This window comes from Cebidichthys violaceus, unplaced genomic scaffold (genome assembly GCF_023349555.1).
Source record: "Cebidichthys violaceus isolate CVI_PGR_0920_01 unplaced genomic scaffold, fCebVio1.0.p SCAF_117, whole genome shotgun sequence".
NCBI classification, from domain to species: Eukaryota; Metazoa; Chordata; class Actinopteri; order Perciformes; family Stichaeidae; genus Cebidichthys; species Cebidichthys violaceus.
This window is the reverse complement of record NW_027176282.1, coordinates 342,501-369,245: the sequence shown is the minus strand read 5'-3', so window position 1 is coordinate 369,245 and position 26,745 is coordinate 342,501. Positions and strand designations below refer to the sequence as shown.

Genomic DNA, 26,745 nt, shown 5'->3' with positions numbered 1-26,745 from the left:
CATGTCATAGTGAAAAAAAAAAAAAAAAAAAAAGATATTATCAACTTATCTTTCACACGCCAGCAGGTTCACATTTTCTATATTTAACTATGAATTGGTGGTGATGTCATTGGAATATAGATATATACACTGCCATTGTTATCTATGGTATATTTTAATGAGTGCCCTGCTGCCTGTGTAATCATCCCTTTAATCTACCCCACAGCATTTATGGAGCGGAATTTAAGACATTTAGTTTGTGAAGAAGCTCAGCCGGGTGCCTCCTCTAAGCGCCCAGTTTTGCCACTTGCCATCACACACACACTGTGCACGTGCGCGCACACACACACACACACACACACACACACACACACACACACACACACACACACTCTGTACTGTATCTCCCATTCTTCCATCCATTCTTCCTTAATCATCCCTCGTCATGGATCTTCCCTCGCCATGACCGGAGGCCTACAGCATTTTTATAATCTGATCCTCCATCTCTCTGTGGCTGGTCCGTGTGTGAGGGGGTGGTGCAGCTTGATTGATTGGGATTACTTGACTTTTTTTTTTTTATTTAAAAATAGCTCTGCTGATTCAGACAAACTAGTCATATTGATGTGGACACACACACACACACACACACACACACACACACACACACACACACACACACACACACACACACACACACACACACACACACACACACACACACACACACACACACACACACACACACATCACAATTACTCAGTAAATAACAGCTTATGTCCTCCAGGGCTGTTTTAAAGAGGGGTATGAGGGAAGTGGAGGGTGGAAGAACAGATCTTTAATGGGATGAATGGTGCAATAACACAATGCATGAAGGAAACGGTTTATTGCATCAGTTTGACAACTAAAAATAGCGTTCCAGCACTTATTATCCTTTTTGATGGCCCTTTATTGTTTTCTTGCTCAACTTATTTATTTGGTTTATAAAACCACATGACTGTTTTGTCCACAGTCAGAAACTCAAACATATTCAATAGAAACAGAGAGACTGACGCAAATTCTCACATTTGAGGAGCTGTTTGGCATCTTTGTTGATTAACGATTTGAACAACTAAAGTGATTATCGTAATTTTTGTGAATGTTTTTGTTAATTAAATTACCAAATTAATCATCTAATCACATCGGCACCAAGCAAAAACAGCATGCCTCCAGAAATCAAACAATCATATCTTGTATCTTGCTGATAATTGTGCTTTTCCTAAAAGTTTTTTTTCATCTTCTAGCGTTTCGTCTTTTAAATTCTTGGGTGAAAGGACTCCACTCGGTACCAATTAAACTAAACTTTAAGGAATCTTTTTAAATGAAGTTTAACCAGATGGTCGAATTGCCTTAATTTTAAAAGTTGCCATATTAGAAAACAAAAATAGTTAGAGATGCATAGCAGGCAACACGCTAGTGTGATCTCACCCAGTTGTCACACATCCCCCCAGCTTTAAGAACAGTTAATAGTCTCAAACTGAATCCAGATGAGACATGTTAGTGATCTTTTGCCATTCCCAGTGACAGCCGGTGACAGAGGCAGCAGGTGAAGGTGGAGACGCCCTCCTCTTCCTTAGCCTCCTTTCTCAAGGCGTGCACAGGAAGAACAGGTGAGCGTAGAGGAGAGGGGAAGGTTTGGCAGCTGGGGTCCTAGCAGTCTTTTCAGGCATTCATTATTTAGCCCGTCTAAAAATACATCAGAGGCTGCCTCCCTTCCAGCACATGGTGCATCTGAATTTCACAGCATCCGGCTCTCAGCCGCTCAGTCTGATCTGAGGAGCAGCTTGATCTACTGTACATCAAGGTAACGCATGTGCACACAGACGCACTAGCGTAAAAGTGTCACGGATGCACAAAGGGACGTGTACATTTGATCAAAACACCAAAGAAAGAACATTCATACGGTTCCATTTTTTACAATAAATTACAAGCATGAATTAAAAAAAGATGCACAACATTTCTCTCATACTCCAAGTCTGATACATCCAAAAGCTCTAAAATCTATTGCGCAGGTCTGCTAATTTACACCAACAGCACGGCCACGTGAAAGTAATTAGTACACAAGCAAGCACAGCTCACAACACCTCATGAAAATCAGCTAAGCGAACCAGATATGCCTCACAGGCAGCGTCCTCTTAACACCATGTGTCCCTGATGAGTTTCACATGCTGCCTCCCGTTAGAAAGCGCTCTGCATCTTGGGCTTGTAATGCAAGACGCAGCCCATGAAATCAAACATCTAACAGGTCACAGATTGGACGGCGCTCATTGTTAATTGCATTGGGGAGAGAATGTCAACTTAATTATTTCAGCCGGAGCTGGAAATGATTCCTTGCAAATCTATTAGACACGTATGCTATGCGAGTCATGCACTGAGTCTCACAAGTCAATAAGCAGAGTGTCCTCGAGGACAGAGGAGCAGCTCTAACAGGCCAGCTGTGATTTAGATGGCAAGATTAAAATGGTAAAATGTTAAGTCTGGTCTGATTAAGGCTGAGTCGATGTTCACGCACATATTTAAGGAAGATTTATACCTCCGGCTGCACAATAAATGGACTCATGGCATGTTAATTTACCCACACACTAAATAGTTAGAGCTGAAACAAAAGCTTATTTGCATTATTGATTATTCTGTCTATTTCTTTCTTTTTTTTTTCAAATTTAATTATCATTTTATCTATGAAATATCTTTTATGAAAATAGTAAAAGAAAAGAAAAAAAGCCCTGACGAACAGTGCAAATCTAAAAGACAAAAAAACAAATATTCATATTTAAGAGGCTGAATTGAGGAAATATTTAGCATTTTTGCTTAATACATGTTTTAAAAACAACAAATACATATAATATGATTCCTAAAGATTTGCAAGGGAAATTATTCACCTTAAAAAAGGTTTTTGGATGTGTGAGACATAAAGCGATAAGTGATTTGCAGTCTGGTGCAATTGCCTCCAAGATCTCCCATCACCTCAAGCGCCACTTGAACCAGTACTGTGTTGGAAGGCGAAATAAACAGATCAATTCTGCGTTAAAGCACCTCGCAGGAGAGGCCCTTATCCTTTTACACTGCCGACACAGATAGTCTGTCTAGTATAGCCCGACACTATGCAAATTGTCATTTCACATCTTTCTGTGCGGTGAGAGCAGTGAGCGAGTGTGTGTGTGTGTTAGTGTCTGTTATGTACTGCACACGCAGACATCATGGCAAAATTCACAACTGCAGAAGAGGAAATCCTCATTTATGCATTTATGACAAAACTCAGCATTATTCAGTATAAAATGCTGCACAACAATTGCAGCCATGCCCCAGTTATAAGCAGGAGCTGATGGGAACACAGCTTTGAGGGAGGTAAAGTATTGGCTCGGGAGAAGGGACCAGGGAATGGAGAAGCAGACTACTTCAAAGACTGAATGTGAGCCGGTGGCTCAAAGCATGCTGATTGTACGTGATGTGAAATCTACAGCAGGATCTTAGGAGCCTGACAGAGCAGATGGAAATTAGATTTTTCATCACTGAAGGATATATCTGATAACTAACAAACTTTGTGAGAATCATGTTCGCTGTAAAAGCTGAGCCTGACGTACCGATCCAACATTTTCAATCCCGATACCAGGGCTTTGGGTCTCATGTATGTACTGTGTGGAAATGACTGAGATCATTGTTTTATGTGTAAGGCAACATCAGGCTTGACAATTTTTACATATAAGAATATATATACATATATATGTATACACACATTTACATATATATACACATACTATATATATACAAATACATATAGGTATATACATATACATACATACGTATACAAACATACACATACATACATACATAAACATATATATATATATATATACATACATATACACACACATATCCTTAAAGTTTTGTTTGTAATACAAGAAGGATGCTGTTTACTACTTTAGAACAACTCAGACTGAATCAGGTTATATCATAAAAATTTAAAATAAAAACATAACTAAAATATAAAAGAGGCATCTAATCTATGATCTGCCTCCATGTTGGGGAATTGTGCAAAGCCAGAACTATCAGCATGTGGCGAAATAATGAGTCAGTGTTAGTGTTTGACAATTGTATCTCCACAGTAACCTTCAAACAGTCTGTTAAATTTTGGATCCAGTTCCAAATTGGTCAAATTCCCGGATTCATTGAACTCTGAAAATCTCTCCTCTCTCTTCTTTTCTGGAGTTCTTTGAACGTCAGTCTGAGGTTTTAAAATTCTTGTGTTTTAGGCAATAACTTGCCATTTAAAATGTTTAACAGCTTACTCTGAAAAGCATTTATATAAGATCTAAAATCATTCAATCGATTTGATAAGATGCTACCAAACCCTAATGCTTCACATCTCAGCAGTTTATGTGTAAACTGTGGATGGATCTGCGGTGGCATGCTGAAAATACACATATACTGTACATTTCCTGGAGTACATTTGTTTCCCTCATAATGAGAAACCTTCAATGTAGCAACAAAGTAGTCTAAAAATAAAACACCACATATATTTTCAAATACAATTTCACTCAACTTAACGTGGGTCCTGAACAACTGAGCTGGATTTGATCATTTAATGTAGAAGCTCAAAGAAGTGTAGTACTACCCCTGACTGCTGACCTGAAAGTGTACGTATGTGATGGAGTCATCTCCATCTCTGTCATCCGTCAGGGGAACATGTAAAGCTTTCAGATGTTAGATCTCACTCTGCCAGTGGCAACGCGTGCCTCTAAATAACATACATATGCACAGCATTACATAACTGACTATATTCAGTCAGCCAATATCGTGATTCTAATTGTGACGATAAAACACAAACACTGCTTGAAGAAATGTAGTCTTGACCCCCCCAGGACATTTGGTGCTGGTAGTAGTGAAACGTATCTAAGTACCGCAATTAAGTACAACTTTAAGGTAATTTGTACTTTACCTAAATACTTCCATTTTATGCTACTTTAACCTTGGACTTCACCAAATTTCAGAGGGAAATATTGCAGATTAAAAGGTGCTAAATATGAGATTCGTCACATTTGTATTGCCTCTCAGTGGCTCTCAACATGGTGACGGCTGAATCAGTTATGTCAAGAAAACAAGGAGAAGCTTGGTTGACATCACACACAAAGGGCGAGCGACATAGTGTGCTGCTATATTAATACTCTGGATACTGAATTTAGCACCTTTAAAGTTTTACACAGAAAACATATGAGAAGTATGATTTAACAAGAAAAATATAATAACAGAGAGAACACACTAAATGCAGAGAGAGGTTTGTTTGGCTGAACAGTAGGCCGTGCTCTAACCTGCCAAAAGAATATTTACAACGGCCTTTTTTCCCTGCTGAGGTACAAGACACACCAGGCCAGCACTGAGAGGCTCGGGAAGAGCCTCTACCCTGAGGCCACGAGGATCCTAAAGGACTCCCCCGCCCCCTCAATTTAAGAAAAGTGCTCCACCTCAACTGTCTAATTAAAATGCTAGTTAATCTGCAGTAATAAGAGATTAAATGATCAGTTGATTAAAGGAACAGTGTGTAGGATTTAGGGTGATTTATTGTGAAATGGAAAGGAAGATAGTATTCATTATGTTTGTATTGGTGTATAATGACCTAAAACTATCGTTGTGTTTACTTTGTCTTAGAATGAGCCATTTATATCTACATACACAGCGGGTCCTCTTCACGGAGTCCATCATGTTTCTACAGTGGCCCAGAATGGACAAACCAAACACTGGCTCTGGCGAGCAGTTACCTAAGGACCACCGTAGTTTTGAGACAAGCTTTGAATGGGAGGCGTGTTCGGTTGGATGCAATCTGCAACCTCACCACTAGATGATGCTAATCTCACACACTGCTCCTCTAATCAATCAGTTGATTGACAGAAAAATATTCTGATAATCAATCAATGTTCAAATACTTTTCTCTGGTTCTAGCCACTAAAATGGCCATTTGTCCAGGTTTTACTCCCCTTTAGTGATAGTTAACTAAATAACTTTGGGTTTTGGACAGTTAGTCTCTTGTCAGACATTTTAAGACGCCACCTTGGGCTCTGGGAATTATTGAAGGGCAGTAATGTCTCAGAGCAAAATCGATTATGAAAATAATTGTAAGGAAAGGATCTGAATACTTCTTCCAAGAATACACAAACATGTGGGTTCTCCCATGTTCTGGGAAATGACACGCCTTGGATCTGGAAATACAGGCTCAGAGAGGAGCCGGTAGCCAGAGGTGGCTCACAGCCTCCCTCTAAATCAACAGTAGGGCAGCAGCAGCACATCCAGTTATCCACCTCCACTCTCTATTCCTGCACGGCACTCCCGTCCGGCTCTGAAGCAGACAAGGGACTATTTATCTCTGCCCTCCGTTTCTGTCAGCTCCCGGGACACATGTGGGCATGTTCATTCACCCACGTACACACACACACACACACACACCTCCTGATTGCATCTATGTAAGCACAATGTAAGAATGCATTAAGAGCTGCGGGTGAAAAAAAAGAAAAAAAAGGAGAAATACAGTTTTCCTTTTTACAGGCAATGCTTGAGTGATCTACTCCTTGACTCCAGGGCAAGTGGTTCGGCAGAGACACATACCTTAGCACACTCCCTGTGGCCATTTGAGTGTGTGTGTGTGTGTGTGTGTGTGTGTGTGTGTGTGTGTGTGTGTGTGTGTGTGTGTGTGTGTGTGTGTGTGTGTGTGTGTGTGTGTGTGTGAGAGAGACTGAGAGCACAAAACATTTGTGTATAGCATGTGTGTCTGCATGCATTGCCTAAAAGGGCCAGATGGGCAAGAGAGAAGAACAGAGCCAAATGAAAAAGAATGATAGCAGAGAAAAGAGGAGAAGAAGAAGAAGAAGAAGAAGAAGAAGAAGAAGAAGAAGAAGAGGTGAAATGGGGAGAGAGGGCACTTGGAGCGGAAATGCTTCAGTGCCTCTGCGGCCTGCCACCTTGTATCATGGAGCATCCACTGACAGATGAATGCAGGAGAGCCCAATAATAGAAATACTCCGGTCTAAACGCCCGTATGAAGGGGAGGAGCTCCTGCAAGCGAGCTGATGCGTAAGGATGGCAGGGGGTAAGCCAGGGGTCAGCCGTCTCGACAACAGCTACCCATCTCAGTCTGCTGCTACAAACAAGTAAAACCCGACGTGAAGTCTGATTCATCCCGGGAATGCCGGTTAACTTTTTTTGGGTGTCACAGTGCATGCTTCAATACTGTTGTCATGGAAACTTGAGCCTGGTCTTATTATCCAAAATGGTTAATTTGACCATTTTACCCGATTTCTTTTACTGTGCTTCTGCTCCGTTTCTAAATGTGTTGCTGGATATCTGGATATCCGTTTGGGGAAAGGATGGATTACCACATGGGCCTATCAGGCGCAGGGGCCAATGCGGCTTAGAGTTCCCTGAAGCTTCAACCTTTCTTTTAAATGACTGTTATGTAAACCCATTCTTGATTTACAGTCAAAGCGCTCGGTTAAATCACCCAATTACTTTTTTGGTTTTTGCTCATAAACCCAACCCAAGTCTTTTAAACCAGTCAAGCCAAAACTAATTATCACCCCAAGCAAACTCTTCCATTCTACAGCTAAACATACACTAAAATATGTTTCAGAAAACATATGAGGCAAGCGATACAATGCAGTAACATAATCTTGATTCATATTTGATCAGAGCATTCTAGTTTGACAGTTTGATTGAAGCTTCACAAGCAGTGATTGACAGCTGTGTTTCTCACCTCTGATTGGGTGTTTTTCTTTGGGTGTGGTGGGATCTTGCAAAAGCCATTAGGAGCGCTAAAAGGAGGCAGAGGAACCTGATTTTGTCACAGATTATCTGTAGTACTGTCAGGGAAATAGTGACAGTTTGAGCAAATATGACAAAAAAAGTAATTTTTTATCAAAGTTACCAACTGTAGCTTTAAAAGGTAGCTGTAAAGCAAGCCTGTAGCTTTTAAAAGAAGAAATGACGCAATCTTCTTTTCAAAAATGAAATGTTGAATTCCTTAGAAAGAAAAGCACATCCTTGAAAATCTTTTAGCCTGTTACAACCTTACTGGGTCTGGTATGATCAGTATGAGCTTATTGATTATGTTTGCGTATGTTAACTAAATTTAGACATTAGTGAGCGAGTTTGCTGACTATTTAATAAAAGATAACTCACGTCAGAGGTTTCCTTGAGGTTCCCTATAACGGTTTATATAGAGTCCTCTAGTGTACTATCTGTGAAGAGGATGTTATGGACTGCCTCTCTCTATCCGTCATCTCCAGCAAGAACAAAACACTGAAGCTGCTGAGGTGCCGTCTCTAAACAACAACAGCACTTTACAGTTACGGCTAACCTGAAAATGTCAAAACACAAGTACTGCAAGCAATGTGGCTCTACCCACGGCGGATCCTTTAACTTGTTTGTGCCCAGGTTTCATCGTCTCACACTGTAACCTCTGCAAGGCTTTGGTATCGGAAAAAATTGGACGTTTATATTCCGAGAACTGCCATGAGCAGCATTTGATCTAAGCTATCAGAAAACAGTACTATAAATTATACATGAGTATACACATACATGTATGTATGTTTTTTTTCCTCTCTTTTTCCCACCCTTTCATGTGATAGAAGAGGTAAAAAAATAAATAAAATGCAATGCAGTGTGAGGCAGGGTGGGGTTAGCGTTTCAGGCAGTGGCTGACGTAAATTGAATGCAGGTAGCGGTAATAGGCTGCTGGGATTCTTTCCATGTCTGCGTAAAGCTATTATAATAGGCGTCAAAGTGAAAGCAGTGATAAGAGGGCATTGGCTGCTGCTGGAAAATGGAATCCAGCTCTATCGCAGCTACAATTGCTTTTCAGAACTAAAACTGGAAGCCTCACAGTGTGAAAGCCACCACCACAATATGACAGTATAATTAGCTTGACAAATTCACATCCGGCTGAATGCCCCCTCAAATATAACAAGATGATGGTTAGGTACGTTGTTAGCATGTTTATGTCTGGGGGAAGATGTTTCGGGAGGAATTCAAACCTGTTGCAGGAGGGTGGAGTTTAAATATGACAATGGGGAACATCGCTGGTGTGGCTGGGTGGATCTGAATACCGATGTCTTAATGACCGGCTTTACAAAACAGGAGGAATCCACCCACTCTGTGCACAAAGGCAGGCAGTGCCTTGTAGAGCCAACTTGTTCCTCTCCACACCTGACGTTCGGGCATGTTGTGGAATTCAACTACCAGGATAAACGTTCCACAAACAAATCCAGTCTATTCACACACACCTGTCTCCGTCGAGAACTTCAAAAATCAGTGAATTAAGTTGTAAATCCCGCAGAAACACCGAAGGCGCAGACATCAGACGATGTTTCTGTCGGCTGCCGCGTATACATACAGATGTGCAGAAGTGTCCTCGCACATATGAACATTGAAAATTGACAAATAACCCGGGGCTAACTCTGTCCTCAATGTTGCAAGTCATATGCAGTGTCAGGTTGGAGCTCATATCCTGGAGGAGAGATGAGAAGTAACGCGATCACTCATCCATGTTCTGCTCAACAGCGTGCATAAAATATCTGACTTCATAAGAAGGTATGTTTGTCAAAGCCGAGATACTTTAAGAGTAAGAATGCATCAGATCAGCTGTTGATGGATCAGTTAAAGAGTAGCTACAAAAAGGAGGACGATAACAGGAACGTTAATGTAACTCATTGTCAAATTCATGTATTGCAAACAAAAATGGAGCAGCCAAAACAAAACTAAAGAATGGTTTTAAGAAATTTTGTTGTAAACTAAATAATATGTTGATATTTATCTTGATTTTCACTTGAAGTGCTTTATTTAATGAGATAGTGGAGGCTATCCTTCAACACTTTATTCTTCCCTAGCCTCCTCAAAATCAGAAAAAGACAACAAAAACGTCTGCTTAATAATGCATACGTTTCAAACTTCCTTCAATTTACGCTGCAAAACATAAAAGATTTCTCTCCGTGTGAATAACAAAACTAACCCTTCACAGAGCCACTTTTGTTGCTATTTAAAGCAGAACTTTACTGACAAAGCTTTGTAGATGAATATACAACTGATACTTTATGTACAGAGGAGCTCGTTTTTTCTCCTCAGTGGCGTACCAGCTAGACCATGAAATGAATTAATTTAACAGCTCTTTTTTCTTTCCCCTTTAAAGGTCAGCAATTAAACCAACTGGCATACATTTATCCTTGTCCTGAGAGAGACAGATGAATAAGAAAATAAAGCTGCAGACGGGCATTTCCAAACCGTGCTTCTGGCTCAACTGGTTTTCATCTCTGCATAGGTGCAGCCACATGCATGCCACAGAGGTGTTTTCGGCCTGTAAGCCTTATTCTCCACATCAGCCTGACAAGCACTCGTGTCGTCCTCTAGTCCCATAATCCAGAGCTCCTCTCTGGCCCGTCAATAGGCCTGTCACAGTGAGCAGCATCCCTGTCAGGGAAACCGATGTCTGGCTGGATGGCTGAATGGACCGATGGATAGATGGACGGATAAGTGGTTATATTCGCCTGTGTTCCCCCTGTTAGGCCCCTCCAGTGCAACAGCAATCCAGTCTATTCACACAGATCAATTTTTGCTTCTATGTGCAGGAGTAACAAAAATGGTTTGGTACGTGGCTGTGAGCCTGGGACATTGTGTGAGAGAGAGCTTGCCACATGGACTATTTTCCTGGGCCGCATTGTTCCTTCAATCTGGCATCCTTTTGCTGTTAATACAATCAAACATTCTAAACTGCAAAGGTCTTTCCAGGGCGTCCGACTCAAATAAATAGAAAATACATTTCTACAATACTGGTCTGTAAATGGGATTTTTATCAATAGCATTTTTTTTGACTCCCTCACAAATCTCTCAACAAGAGAAATGTTTTGTTATGTTGATGAGTTTTTGTGCTTCAGATGCGCAAAGTGCAAAAAATAAATAAATGTGCTTGAAAAGTACAACACAGATTTACTCCGTCTTATGGTGGATGTTTCCATCTCCTGACGCATTCAACACAAATTGCATTTGTTGAGTGAGTTTGAGATTTTATAATTCATTTTGTCTGAAGGGACACAGACAACAACGATGTAACTTTAAGTACATTTATGAGAACAACATTGTCAGAATATAAACAGTGAGACTCTTCAAGCAAGACTGCTACTGTTTCTTTTTTTTAAGGAAACAATATAAGCTTTCCAGCTCATTCTTCCTTGTTAATTGGATATCATATGAAGTGTAAAATACAATACAATGAGAGGAGAGTACGTAATTTGTGATTCACTCGCAGGCGAGATTCTATTTCCCTTAATTTAATAATGTGCAAAAATCTATCCTCATAAGTGATTCCATGCATTATTGAAAATGACAGCACCAAACAAGGAAAGGATGAGTATGAACATCCAGTACACAGTATTGTAGGGAGCTAAAAGTGTCATATTAATCATCTTTTTCATTCCATGTTTTAAATTAACTTTTAAAAGCGCTGTCTCTGCTGGCCTCCGCATTAGAGTACCCAGGGTTTTCTGTTTTATTAACTGTTCAAATGTCAACCTGCAGACAGCCACAATCACATCCACCATAACAACATTAATACCGCTAATGTCAGACTTTGATGCTAATTTCAAAGTAAAAACACCGATCATCCTACACAAAGTAGCTGGGGAAAAAACCTCAGCTTGAAGGACAGGTGGACCGCCTTTTACTGACTTCCACCTTCACCTCATCCAAACCAACCACATTGTTGTGTGTGTGTGTGTGTGTGTGTGTGTGTGTGTGTGTGTGTGTGTGTGTGTGTGTGTGTGTGTGTGTGTGTGCGTGTGTGTCTTTTTGGATTTGTTTGTAGGTACGTTCGTGTGTAGGGGCATGCCAATGGCAGGGCTGCTCAGCCAGGTATAAAAACAGCCATCCAGACAGACCAGGGCTGGGGGTCAGAGTCAGCCATGTCAAAACACAAACCGGCTGAGTATGTAATGAATCAGAGGAGAGATCATGATGCCACACTGCATCATCTGACCTCAAGTGCCAAAGCACAGCCCCAAACCCCTGGTATGAAACCCAACTAATGTGTCGAGGTGGTAGATAACTATGTTATAGGCTCGTCACGGGAAAAAGCACCAAAATGTGGAGATTTCATGTATTTTAACAGAGCGTTCACAAAAACGTTACAGTAAAAACATTATTTTGACAGCTAATTGTTGCATTTCTGTTTTATTTGCAATTTATTAGGAAAATAACGGACTTCAAACAAACTAGTTATTATCATTCATTGTGCTAATGGACAGTAATTGTTTAGATTGAGATTAAATGAAGATCACATCCCCTGATCATTATGTGCATCGGTATCAAAATTTCAGAGGTAAAGCCACAATTTCATACGCATCGCAGGCGATGCGTATGAAATTGCAGACACAGACCAAAGTGCAACAGAGCAGAGGACAGAAAGTCCTTGAACAACGTAAGGAGAGAGGACTGCGTTTCAATTGTAGAGTTTTACCGACCACCTTTGCTGCTCAGTCGGGATAAAAGCCCGCCAGCAACACCCGCTTGCGTGAGCACACAGATGTGTTTTAATGTGGTGATGCTGACAGGGACTGTCACTGAACACATACACCCAACGTACATTTGATATTTAGTGCAATTGCAATGATCTTACTTATTTTTTTATTTATTTTGAAATGCAGATTAATCAAAGAACGTGTATTCCAGAGTGAGAAACAAACCTTCAAAGCTCTCGCATATTGTAAGCACACAAACAGGAAGCGGCACAGTCTGGTGTCAAACGGGATTTAATTGACGACTGTCGCTCTTTTAATCCCCTCTATGAAAACTTTTTCAAAAGGCTTATTGTAGTTGTGTACCTCAGAAACAAACTTGTATTGTTTGCTTTCAAGTTGAGTCTAGGAACAAACAAATACTGCAGTTTTCTTTTTTTTAAAACCTGCTTCACTTGATTATGGGAACTTGCTTGCATCAGCTCGGATCCTGTCGATGTCAACCATTGTTTATCTTGGTGCATTGAGATATATTTTTATAAATTGTAAATACCTGACTCATCATCCTCATTTAACCTTGCATGCTGAGGCCGGTCTGCTTCCTTGGACATGCGCAGGCTGAGTCACTGCTATGTCATTATTTATAAAGGCCACTTTGGGAAAGCTTCCTTCATATTTATGAGTCTGAATTAGTCAGAAAAGTGGAGCTCCAGATAGTCGGAGTCCCGCGATTCATTGTCTTTAAAGCTTAAACACTATGAGAAAGCTTTCATGATCCCATGGGAAATGGTCATGACTGTCACATCTAATGAAGACTTGTACTCCAGATAGTTTGCTTTTAATGAAGTTTCATCCCATCTCTCTCTCTCTCTCTCTCTCTCTCTCTCTCTCTCTCTCTCTCTCTCTCTCTCTCTCTCTCTCTCTCTCTCTCTCTCTCTCTCTCTCTCTCTCTCTCTCTCTCTCTCTCTCTCTCTCTCTCTCTCTCTCTCTCTCTCTCTCTCTCTCTCTCCGTCCACTCTTTAAGATGTAATGCATTTTATACTTTTTTTATGTTTGTTTTTTAACATTTTTAAATTCATCTGAGAATTTAGTGCAGAGTAGAATTAGAATTAGTCACTAAACTTCACAAAAGAGTCTTTTCCTTTCAAATCAGCTCATCTTCATAATGAACTGATAAAGAATGCATGCTTTATACATAAGAAATGAATTGCAGTTTAACATTGCATTTTAAATAGACTGCAGGGAATCGACCTCAACCCTAAAAAGTGCAATTAAAGAGGAAGGAATCAGTTTAATCACAGCAGGGTTGTATAAATTCACATTTCAGGGAGTAGCGGCGAAGATTTTAGTCAGAGAATAGCAAGATGGAAAGAAATATGTAACTCCTTAACACTAATATGATGATATATTTATATTTCATCACTACCTAAATTAGTAGCATGAAAGCATCATAATGCCTGTCACATAACAAAAGAAAAATCAGATAATCCACTTTGAGCAATGAATTCATAATTAATATCAATGCAAATGAATTCCACATTTAAGCGGCATAAGATGAGAAATTAGACAGCAATGACGTGACAATGACACTACCGACCTCTTGACGTAAGCCAACCGATATTGCCAAGCACGCAAACACTGGCCGAACAAGTCCAAGACATCAACTCACATTATGTATATTAGTACGCGTGGCAAATCTTTTTAATTTGATAAAGTGAAGCAGTAATTCCCGGCATCTGCACTCTCAAGGGAATGAACCCCTTTGGGAGGAGACGCTGTGGTCCAGAGCTGCCATCAACAAGGTCAGGAGGCTCCCGTTTCCACATTTAAAATGCAAGTTTGAGGTCCAAACATAATTATTCACTCAAAAAAAAAAAAAAGAGTAAGTAACTGAGCAGGCCGGAGTAGGCAGAGCATTGTTAGCTTTTAAATAGGCTGTTTCATCACACAGGCTGCACTGGACACATGCAGGTGAGAGTAGCAGCACACGCCTGGTGAGCGTATACCGTTGCAACATAGTGCAGTGGAATGCCATGTCATGCCTTCCTCTTCCTGAACACCACAACTGTAAATTACACAACGCAGTTAATCACAGCTGCTAACGACCGCGGCTCGTCCATCTGTCCGTCCTCCGATGCACTATACCCTTCATCAGTCGGGACGACTGTGTGAAGCCGTCTGTAATCAGATCAGGCAGTGACTGGGTGACTGGGGCGTCTCCATCCAGCCGTCCCTCCATCCTACTGTTAACAACATCTGCGTCATGTGGAGAACCATGTGCATGCTGTGAAAGAGACAGACTAATGTGCTGATGTGTGTGTGTGTGTGTGTGTGTGTGTGTGTGTGTATGAGAACGTACAGCCCTCCATTTATAGTACACTAACGGGTCCTGTGTTGTTTTGAACAGCCTGTGATGTCTGATGTGCATCACCTTCATAATGAAGGAGACACCATGTTCAAGAGGCAACCTATGATATGAGGCATGAAAAAGTTATGAGGTTTTAGAATACCATCTTCAGTGATGTATTGTTTATTCAGTCATTATAAAATGATACTCCGGCAATCATAAATAATTTGTGATGACCAAACGAGCAGAGATTAATAAAAGCTGCAATATCAAACAGTGTTGTTGCAAAGACGGCTTGAATAAAACATCGCATGCATCCGTTTCCAACAGAAAAGTGCAAATATCATCAGATGCTGTTGTACACTGGAAATTAAGGAAAGAATTCCGTATCTTATCAACCAGCTGGACCCAAAGGGGAGATTGCAAATTGCATGGGAGGAAAATAAAACAGAAGAGGAGAAAAGGACAAAAAGGAGAAGTGGAGAGGAGGAGAACAGGACAGAAGGAAAGAGAAAAGGAGAAGAGAGGTACATGGTCATCTAGAGTACATCTACAGATTTAGCAGGGCCTCTACACTGTGCCCCTTGCTTCACTGTCATTTCTCATCGTGTCATTACTGAATCAGAATCGAACAAATCTAATCTAGCCTCACTTTCTGGGGCAGTATGTTACAGGGGAAGCAGCGCAAAGTCAAACAGAAGCGCACTTAGATTATCTCCCACTTGACAGAGAAACACAAGAGAGGGCGCATCGGGGAGATTGGGTGTGCCGAGAAATATGCGTCGCAGCCTCCAGGAGCAGACATATGCGCTCCTCACCTGGTTAAAGAGCTCTACAGCCACTCAGATCCCCCGCCTGCCACAGCCTGGCCCGAGCCATCCCGCTTCGACCCTAATGTCTCATTGGCATTCAGTGACATGCCCGCAGCAAGCGGCGGAGGGAAAGCTTGGCGCGGGCTCACCGCTATTAAGATTCTACAAAGCCAGCCGTTCCCCTGCTGCCACGGGCACACAGAGAATCACACAGCCAAGGAATAATAATAATACAAAAAGAAAAAGAAATAGCTGGGGAAGGGATGAGTAGAACAGCCAGGCCAGCCAGTTACGGGGGGGGGGGGGGGGGGGGGGGGCGGACGGACGACAGAGATGGGAAAGACATTTCGGTGTCAAATTTCAAAGCTCTGCTATCCGTGAGGGCAGCACTTGGGTTCACTTTGCACACTGCAAAATCAGCTAATGAAAATTGCATTCTTCGAGTGGCTAAATCACCAGTGCAAATGCATAATCGCACAGGCCCCACTTCCATCCCACCCTCCGTCATCTGCAAAAACCACACCGTGACCACTTCGTGATGAGCTGCGTTATTGGCAAGCCTCCCATCATGAAACCACTGAGAGGCAGCCCCCCCTGCCTCACCGGCCCATCACTCTTGCCTGTTTATGTCGGCCTATGAACAACCACCCCCCCCCAGAATCCTAAACTGCTTGCTAATCACCCTTTGAAAGAGCACACTAATTCAGATGTCAAGGCCCATTACCTGTGAGCTGTCTAGAGGTGACCTGAGCCTCTATCTTGCAGTAATAAACACCGGTTGGAGGATATAATGCACATCTGGATAATAGGGAAGTGGGGAGCGCTGGCCAAGTGTGCAGTCGTTGAACGCAGCTGAGCGGGGGCTGCGGTGTGCGGTAACCATCGTTGCATGAAGATAACGTCCTTCATGACAGTGCCGGGTCAGTCAGCCGCCGTATGGCTGCCGTGCCCGTGGTAAAATAAACAAGGCGCTCAGACCCGAGGAGTGACTCCTCACCAACCGTCCCCTCCGATCTCCTCTCAGGCACTGACAGATATGACGCTCAGCCAAAAGACGGCCTGCCAAAAAACAACCTGCAAACCCTCCCTGATTCAGTTTCACATATACAGGATGTGACTGATGCACTCAGGAGAGAGACAGGAGGAAAAGAGGAAAAAAATATTAGGGGATAAACACTTGTATTTTCAGCCGTATCACATACAGAGATCTTATGGGGATTTTCGAGCGCCTGGTAAGATCGTATTTTGACGATTACATATTCAGGGGTTTCTGTGGTTTCCAGGGGATAAAGTGATAAGACTAAATCCATTTTTTGTGTGCTACTACTGCACTAAAGGGGTTGTATGGCCGGTATCTGGACAACTACACAACTGTATCGTAGATATATAAACACATTTAGAAAAGAGTGATGAATGAGACATTTCTTTTACAGGTGGACAACACATAGGCCCCATTTACTGTGTGATGAAAATTATATGATATTACCATAAGGTGCTCTGTGATTGTATAATGTTTTTTGTCTGTATACACTCTGCTCCACCCCCTTTTTAAGTGTGGCATCCACTTGCAAACCTCTACATTCTACTACATTCAGCACTTTAAGGCTGTAGTTCACAGGAGGAAGAGCCTGTACCACCAGTGTGCACAGGTGTTCTGCATACAGTGATTGGGAATTTGATTTGTTTGTTTCCACACCTGCCATTCCAGCTGAACCATGTATGCTCTGATGAAGGTCCGTTAGACGGAAAGCTAAAAATAAAGTGGATTTAAGTGTGTTAATATCTATTCTACCAGTTTGAGCTTTTTGATACTTCCAGCGGTGGTTATCCTGCATTCACAGGCAGAAAACATGACGCACCGTTCACAGCCATAGTTCCGGGCAGATAGGAGCAGAGAAAAGCAGAGGTCGCAGAGAGAACAGTGGGTAATGAGGGGAAATAGGATGCAGGTCAAAGCAAGAATAACCGCTTTCTACAGCCATTACTCCTCGGATATCAGCAGTGAGACCCACCCCCAGCTAAGAAATTGCCTCCACTGATGGAGCCCCATATAAAACAAATAACTAATAAGTGATTTTATGACCCCCTAATAAATTCATATTTACTGGGACGGGATTAAAATGAGTTATTTTATCGCAATATGAGCGCTAACAGGCATTTAAGACGACAACGCAGTCTTTAATTGGAACGGGGACTGAAGGAACTGAAATCCCCCAGAACCTCCCACTGATAAGAAGAAAAAAAAGAAAATCACAGAGAAAATTCAACATGCTGCAAACACCCAAACGCTATTTGTATGCTTTATGTCCAATACTACTGTGAGCTATAGACAATGCAATTAGAGATTTAATTATCTCATGTTAGAGATGCAGCTTCCCATAAAGAAGAATAAATAAGAATTGAGTTGGAGAGATGATGTTGCCTCCCCCCCCTGTGTCTTCCTCTTTCTCAAACACACACACACATTGCTCATTAAACAATACCACTATGACCTGTGTCCACCACACTCAGCTGCCTGGTTATGTGAGCACCATAATATGTCCTGAACGGACGCCTCGCAGCTTCCAGTCCTCGTAAAAAAGCTCCATAATTTATTTTTTCTTTTCCGATTTCTAAAAACGGAATTCTTCTTTCTATAGGTGGCCTTAGGATAAATGACGTGAAGGATTTCCTTCCAGTTCCGCAAATACACACGGGGCCTTTGGAGGATGAACCCATTCACACTCAGTTTTAAAACCCGTTCTTTGCTTGTTCGTTAGCAGAATTCAGCAGTGTTGAACTGAAGAGACGATAGAAAGACATGGTGTGCGACAAAGACAAGTTAATGCTTATCAGAAAGTGCAATTCATAGTGCCTTATGATGGTTGTTTGGAGTGCGCTGAAATTCAAGTGGAAATCATGGTTTTGGAGCCTTTACGCACCTCTATGTCACCGAACATAAGCCCAACCGACATCCATGAAGCCAAGCTGCACATACAGTTCACATCTACATGGCAATCATCACGAAACACACTTATAATCAGTTTCAACTCCAAACCACCACATCAAGCGGGCTGCATCCATTGCGATCCTCGCAGGTGCTGCTTGAGTGTGTGCGGAAAGAGAAGCGCATTTAAGATCTGAGTGGGAATAATGAGAGTGTGCTGGGGACCGGGAGGAGTCCTGCTATGCTTTGTGACTGTAGCCTATACCACTTTGCTCTAATATCACCACTTATCTCACACACACACACACACACACACACACACACACACACACGGCATCATCAGTGGAGTATCCAGCTCTAGTATAGATGAATTATTGAGGACTTGCAGGGTTGGGAGCAACTTTACGCTTGTTTGTTTTGTAGTCGCATTACGCCTCCCCCCCCACAAACACACTGCAGGGCATGAGAGAGTGGGCTCCCAACAGGATGCTATGGGATGTTGGCAGCTTTGCTTGGCAATAGCATTCTGGGAAACTGCTGCAGTATTGCAATGCAAAGAAGAAATTATTGCTGTTATGGAGTCTTGATATCTTACTTTGCCAAAAACAAAAGTAAGAGTTGTTTCTCAAGCAGATCAACATGAAATTCAATAAATTAAGTTGACCTTTACTGATCCTATTATGTTAGAAACCTCCCCACAAACACCAAAACGTTATATTTATTAAATCCTTTCTGTCCGCCAAATGTTCTGGGAATCCATGAGATTTTTTAGCAGTCAGGCAAGACAAAATAGGATTTTAATTTTAATTTAAATTATGTGTCGAGATGGACTTTTTGCACAGCATACTTTTAGGACTCTGAATGTGCGTGTGTGAGTGCATATGTGTGTGCGTGTGTGGTAAGGCAGTAGCACTTCACTGCAAGTCTGACAGCTGCCTCAGGCACACACAGGAGATGCTTGATGGGAGTCACAGAGGACAAACAAGCTGTACATCAACAAAATGCTTTGTAGGATGATATAGCGAGAGGCCAAACACATACAAAAAGCACAGAATGGTTTCAAAGAATGAAAGAAAAAGGACAGAAAAATATCCATAGCCTCCTTTCCACCTATTAGAATTTAAAGGTAATTTTCCTTCTTGTTGGCCAATATTACAACATTGCTTTCAGGGATGGAGAAAGTATGTTGCAAATAGTTAGTCAAGTTTTCTCTCAGACCACTTGAATAACAATATGCTGAAAGGTTATTATGGAATATTATATTGGCCCAATGATGCCAAATATAAACTCCTACCCAAGCCTTATCACAAGTATTTAAAAAACTATGCATGACACAGGTTTTACGGGCAATTGTGGGCCTGACATCACAAAGATATTTTCGACTGGGTTTGGTTAAGGGGCCTCACACATCTTTGCACAGTAAACAGGGGAGGGAGCATGGAGAAAGACAAGCTGAGAATATCAAGGGACGGAAACACACTAATTGCTAATTGTCATGCTCTGATGCTGCGGCAACAGTCTTGCATTTACAGCTTGACAGTATTTCTCAAGTGCCCCTGTGCAGCACAAACAAACCCCCGCTGGCTGCTGAGCGTGGTGACATGCCACGCCTGTGACACGGTGGTGTTAACAAAAACAAGGGCTTGTGATCAAGTGTTGTTTATTTCTGTGTTTTTGTCATCTTAAACACTGGTAGGAGTTAAGTATCACAACTGTCAAACACAAAGCAAGCTTGGAGTAAGCTTTAAGATGGTAGTTCCCAAACTTTTTGTTTCCAGGTCGATCATCCTCATAAATTATATCTTTTTTTTAATTATTCTCATTTTCCCTGCTCTCACCTACAAATGTCCAGCAACACAAGCGATCAGTGCGCCTGCGCAGGCCCCGTCGTTGCAGAACATGTTGTTTAGGCAACAAGACAACTTGGTTAGGCTTAGGAAATTATCATGATTCGGGTTAAATTATGTACGTTTTTTTGTAACTTAAGTAGGTGCCGTCAGTTAAGTACGTAACAAAAAAGTCAACATTGACTTTTGTTTTTCACACCTGACATGAACAGTGGTCTCCTGGGTGATGGTTCTGTTTGTTTGAAGGTGGGAAAAACACAGCATCTAAAACACAACCAGGTGCTTTAGGAAATGGTCAGCAGCACTAATATATAGTTGCAGTTAATGGGCTGAAACATGCAAAAATCACCAGTAGAAGAGTTGAAGCTCTTCCATATACAGTAAAGGCACAGCAGAACTGTGGCGTGTAAAATAAATGCAGCAGCAGAGGAGTGCCTGATGCAATACCCTGCTGTTATTTCATATAAGTGTCGGGTAGAGGTTTGCCATATACTCTGTTACCTACATTGTTAAATATTAACAAGGCACAATAAAAAATTCACCACCACCTACAGTGTATATTGTGTATACAGTAATCACTTTATCTACATGTCTTTTTCTCTTTATTGTCTTGCCAGTTGGCACCAATAAGATTGCGGATGCCTTTTTCTGCATAGCCCTAGAAAGCATTATCAGGATAGTTGTAGACGACATATACAGTGCAATTAAAATCACAAATATGGCGCAAAGGTAGCTCCATCAGCACAAAACTGTCAATAACCCAATAGCAGAGCAGCAGGATCAGTGCCCAAGTCTTAACAGATCTTAGCAAAACAAAACAGCCAACGTCTTTATTGAATCTGCATAAAAAAAAACCACTCATAATCCCTTTAAATTCCATGAAAAAAGAACAAAAATTAAACGTTAAATTACTTTGTTTTGAATTCCGTGCCAAAGGACTTGCAGCGGCGTACATGATGGCTCCCCTGCTCTATTTCGCCGATTGTCAGAAACATCTTGAAGGCGAGAGAACAGATGTCTCTAGTTTTTTGACCGGGGCTCTCTTTGCTGCTCTATTCCCACTCTCACTCTCAACCCCGCCCCCCCTTCTTTTTTTTGCAGCCAACGACAAATCTCTTCGCAGTGGCAAAGCATCGCCTGTCGAGAGGATGATTCCATTGAGAGGCTCTTCCTGATATGAGAGGTGCATTAATGTGATTAACCCACGCACACTATTGCCGTTTGATACGGGGGCTTAGGGGCTCATGTCACTCTGTATTCTTCTCTACTGGCATGATCCGCAGGTAATAGAAAATACGATGATGTGTGAGCAGGAGAAGGCAACTCAAAATGTAATCTAGAGTGGGAAACAAAGTGTTATCAATTGCAAAAAACACTGGGCACTTCTACAAACTAAGGCCAAAATCTCAAAACGATATTCCCCGCAAATATTTTGCATGAGAAATTTAAGTGAGCAGGCGCTTGATGTAATCATTTAAGACGGCTCAAATTATGTATCACGATATCTCAATATATGGTTTTATCGTGTTACAATTCCATTGAAGGAGGATAAATCAACATATTGAATTATTGCCCAGTCCGAATACATGTTGATGTTATGAAATTTAACTATAAAAGTTCAAAAAGGTAAGAACAAAACCTGCGTGAAAATGACAGAAAAAGATGAGTTATGCTGGTCTGCAGACTTGATATCTCCTCGTCATATCACAGACAATTATCAACCATTAAAATCAATAAAGATAAAATCATCTTTCATTAAAAAAAATGCTATTATCCCAACACCCCGAAGGTGTTTGAATATTTCAATTAATTGCCTATGATCCGGTGAACTCAGTTATATTTCACGACTATATTAAATATCATAAAACCAATTCCAACTGTCTGACTGAGACAAAACAAGCTGTAAAAGCAGGGTGCAGCAACGTAAAAAAAAAAAAAAAAAAAAGAAGGCTTGTATACATTCATACATTCATGTCGAAAAGGCAAATGAAAGCTTGCTTCACTGGCTCCACTGTGTGCTGCACTGAGAAATGATTCACTTGATGCGAGAGTCATCATCCATTCAGCTGCACACAAAACGGCTACAGGTTGTATGTATGTTTTGATTCCACAGGGACTGAAGCTGCAAACATATAGGAGGCACAGGAGAAAATAACTGAGCGGCAGGAAAAGGGATTCTGGGACGCCATTCATGAACCTTTTCATCAGGCATCTCTAGCTGGGGGTATAGCGGCAGAAATAGATCCCTCCACCGAGCACAGAGCCACGGAGCTTTTAATAGAGGCATCTTCCTGGCTTAATCAAAGATACCAGGAAAAATGGGCACATTCACCTCGCCGAGTATTGTGAAGTCTTGGCGTGGGCTCGGTGCGAACTTCTTAATTTCAAACGGTAAAAAGGTATGTAACGTATGTGAGGATGAATGCATGCGAGAGAAGCCTCTTGGCAGCCCAGAGGGAATGTACGATGCGCCAGAAGCAGAAGAAAAGTGAAGTGCTGCGTGCGACTCTTTCAGCTCACACTCCTTTCGATCAATGGCTGAGATAGATAATGGCCTCCATAGAGACTTGCATCTTACATCCTGTCTCTCTCTATCCACACCTCAAATCCCCCATTTCTGCTTTTTGCATCTCTGCACACTCTCCATCTCTTCCCTCCTCGCTCCTCCCAGCCGTCAGCAGCAGCAGGAGGAGCAACGTGGGAAGCCCACCAGCTCCAGTGTGGGCAAGGCGCGCAGAGCACAAGAGGATCCTGGGAAGAGCACGGGACGTGGGGTGAGGTGGGGTGGGGTGGGGGGGGGCATCTGGCAGACCCAAAGACACTGTCCGACGCTGCCGGGCCGCTGACATGTCACCGCAGATTCCCGGGCCTCCTGCTAACAGCTGATCCTCGAGGCCCACCGCCTCCATCAGCATGGCGAAAATCCACTCACTAACTCAATTATGCAAGAGGTGTGAATTAAACATGAGGCTACCACACAGGAATGTATACACACACACTCCCATACACACACACCACATATGTACACGTACACACACACACACACACACAATCACAATATGTAATCATACAATGTAACAACCCCATGTGTATGCGGACGCCAGGGGGGATTTGTGAGGCAAACAGAGCACACGAAGAGCTGATCCACGCTGGTTGTAACATCACACACGACTGAAACAGAATATGGATGTCGAGGCCAGACAGGTGAGAGTGACAGTGACAGTGAAAGAACAGGTAATGAGAAATTTTGCCATCTTTGCCACCTATTACTTATAGGAGCTTTAAAGAGAGCAAAAAAAACGAGCCTCGTGTGGGAGTTAAGCCTGGAGCCAAAGGCAGAGCCGATTTTCTCCCCATCTCTCTTTATGCCTCTCTATCCCTCTGTTTCTTTGTGTGTGTGTGTGTGTGTGTGTGTGTGTGTGTGTGTGTGTGTGTCTCTCTCTCTCTGTTTTTCTCTCTCTCCCTCTTTCCTCCATGCCCTTTATTAATCATCCTTGGTTAGTGGGGCAGAGAGCGTGGTGTTAGGAGCTCTGGGGAGTGTAGAGCCAGGAAACACACACACACACACACACACACACACACACACACACACACACACACACACACACACACACACACACACACACTTTCATGTGCATGCACACTAATGGACTCATAAATCTCTGCAAATATTTTGCCTTTCATCTCTTGTTTGCTTACAAAAGATATCAAAATCAATAACATTTATACAAAAAGAGAAAAAAAAATGCAGGATAGCTCGTATGACTACACACACCAGAAGAAGGCACACGTGCACATACAGCTGATCTTCAGGGATCCTGGCCTGACCTTCTGGGACTCAGCTGCTGCTGCTGCTGCTACCGCCTTGACCTTTTTTGAACGGTCTCAGTTGTTGTTGAGACAGTCCAGCCCCAGCATACAAGCACAGTAATGGCCATCCCCCTCACCGCCACACACAACTATATCTCCTCAGAGCTATTAAAACCCTTCACCTGAGCTACCTCAGCTCGGGCCAGAACCAGAACTAGAACAGCAGCAGCAGCAGCAGCAAACCATCACAGCTATTAGAGCTCATTATCAGGGTGTTTTGATGTTGCAGCCAGCACCCTTGGAGAGCTGGATGGTAGGACAACGGGGTAAGGTGCAGCGAAACCACTCCGGCTTCTGCAGGCCAATGGGAAGCACAGTAGACGGAATAATGGAGGGTGTAATTAGGCCTTATTTCTATGCATGTAAGTGCGCTTAGCCTGGAAGGCTCCAACTGGGCTACATGCCATTATTACCATTATCACTATTCGATCTCCCTGAGAAAGCGGTGAGAGAAATGTCCCATTAAGTTAGAGGTCTCTGTACAGTAGGAGGCTTACAGTAAAAGTCACTGTATTCACCTGATTTTTAAATTATATTTTGCAATGGTTTAAGTCAACTTAAGTTTGACATGTCTGTCATATCACAGGGAGACATTTTAATTGCAAGTTATATGAGTTATATGATGCTATTTGAATTTTGATTTGAGGATGTTTGTCTTGAGATGAGCACTAATAGGAGTCAATGTTTCTCTACGTCACTGGGTATCATCATGAGGGCGGTTGTGTTCGGTGGATGCCGCTTGTCAACATCTTACAAACAGAGCTCAGGTGACACAGCAGTGGTGGGAATAGGGCAGTGGTGGGAATAGGGCGGTGGGAATAAAAAATAAAAAATAAAAAGGTTGGGTACGCACCTGGTTTTACCGTCTTCAAGCGAATCGGCTCCCGAAAGTGGCGGATGACAGCCAGGGTGTCGCGGTTTGTAAGTCCACTGACGGGTGTCCCGTTCACCTCCAGCAAAACGTCCCCGTAGTAGGGCAGCTTTCCGACGTGACACACCAGCACGTCTAGCTTCATCTGGCCCAGGTAAGGGAACTGTCCCAGCTCCGCTCCTCCGAGGACCTCCACCACGGAGCCAAAGTCCCCCAAGTTCCCCCATGACACCGCGCACTCCACCACTTTACCGGACCAGTGTTTCTTCTTCTTCAGTGTCCTGGACATGGTTACTCCCTTTTACGAACAACTAGCGATCAAACTGGTTACCTTGTTTTGCTGCTGTTAAATGAACGCGAAGTGACGCGGCCTAATAAACCCTCCTGAGTTATTCTCTCGACCTTCTGTTGCAGCTGATGGGGATTTCATCTTCCTGACATTTGGGAGGCCGATTTTCACCCCGTGAATCCGCCGCCGAGGTGCGTCATCTCACGGGTTTGTGCGCACAGTTGCCTGGGTTGCAATATCTCCGAGCGCTCCTTGTGCGTAAAAACAGGAGAGTTGAGAGCGGCGAGACGGTTAAAAAAAAAAGCGGAGCAATTCAGGTTTCACTCTCTGCGACGCTCCTCCGGCACGGTACCCGCGCTTCGCTTCGTCTCCCCGGGTCCAAACAAAAATGTAAACAGAGAGTATATGTCACTCACTCGGCGGCGGATCGTGGAGCGTCTGCCGCCGAAACGTAGCGCGTCAACGAGAAAGCCCTCATACCTGTGGGCAGGCTGAGAATAGACGGGGCGGCGGCGATCACCGGTTGGCGGTTCCTGCGGTCGAGATCCAGCCCCACGGTGACTGAGCCGACAGACATCTGCGAGCGTTTTGTCCGCTACAGGTTTGAACACACCTGGCACCGCCAGGAGAGACGTTGCCAAGCTCCCGAAACGCCCCCTTTTCTTCTTTTTTTAAGGCTCAGCGGCAGCGGAAGCGCTTTGTAGACGCTCACGCTGGCTCCATCCTCCGGTGTGATGTGGTATTAAATTTAAAAAAAATAATAATAATAAAGTACACACTGTCCAGTAATGTTCACTGTAATTTATTGTCATTTTAGTCAGCTTTTTTTTTTAAACATGTTTTTAGTATCAGGCAGAATGCGTGTAACAAGTAAGACTAAACACAAATACACAGAGCATGTAATGCTAATAATAAGCGCGCAGAACAAATTACACCTCATTAATTTGCACTGAGTGAGGTAAGTATTCTTTGGGAGGACAATCTGGTTGAACGTACATAATACTCGTTTCCACAGCGCCGCCAACTGACACAATCAGAGAGATCAAATCTATTTACTGCTCCAGTTCACGCTCCTATCACTCACACTTGCATACCTACCTACACAGCATCGAGCTCGACTGCATTGAACCGCATTTATCCACTGTTTGAGCTACAATGAGTGTTAAGCGTTCATTATTACTAGTACTATCTTTGTTCTTCCAATTGTTTGTGCAGAAAATGCTTAAAAGTAGCTTTAGCGTTCATTCATTTATCATCATTCACGTAGGTCTGGTGCAGAAAAT

General features: G+C 42.5%; 1 protein-coding gene across 1 annotated transcript in view; it reads right to left on the bottom strand.

Annotated features, from left to right (window-relative positions):
• LOC137868550 (novel protein similar to human membrane-associated guanylate kinase-related (MAGI-3) (MAGI-3)) overlaps positions 1-25,986 on the bottom strand; it is an 80,975-nt gene extending 54,989 nt beyond the window's left edge. Inside the window, exon 1 of the mRNA XM_068705393.1 lies at positions 25,156-25,986. Coding sequence (XP_068561494.1) covers positions 25,156-25,462 — 307 coding nt within the window. The 5' untranslated portion in view covers positions 25,463-25,986. The remainder of the gene's footprint in view (positions 1-25,155) is intronic.
• Positions 25,987-26,745: the final 759 nt, after the last annotated feature.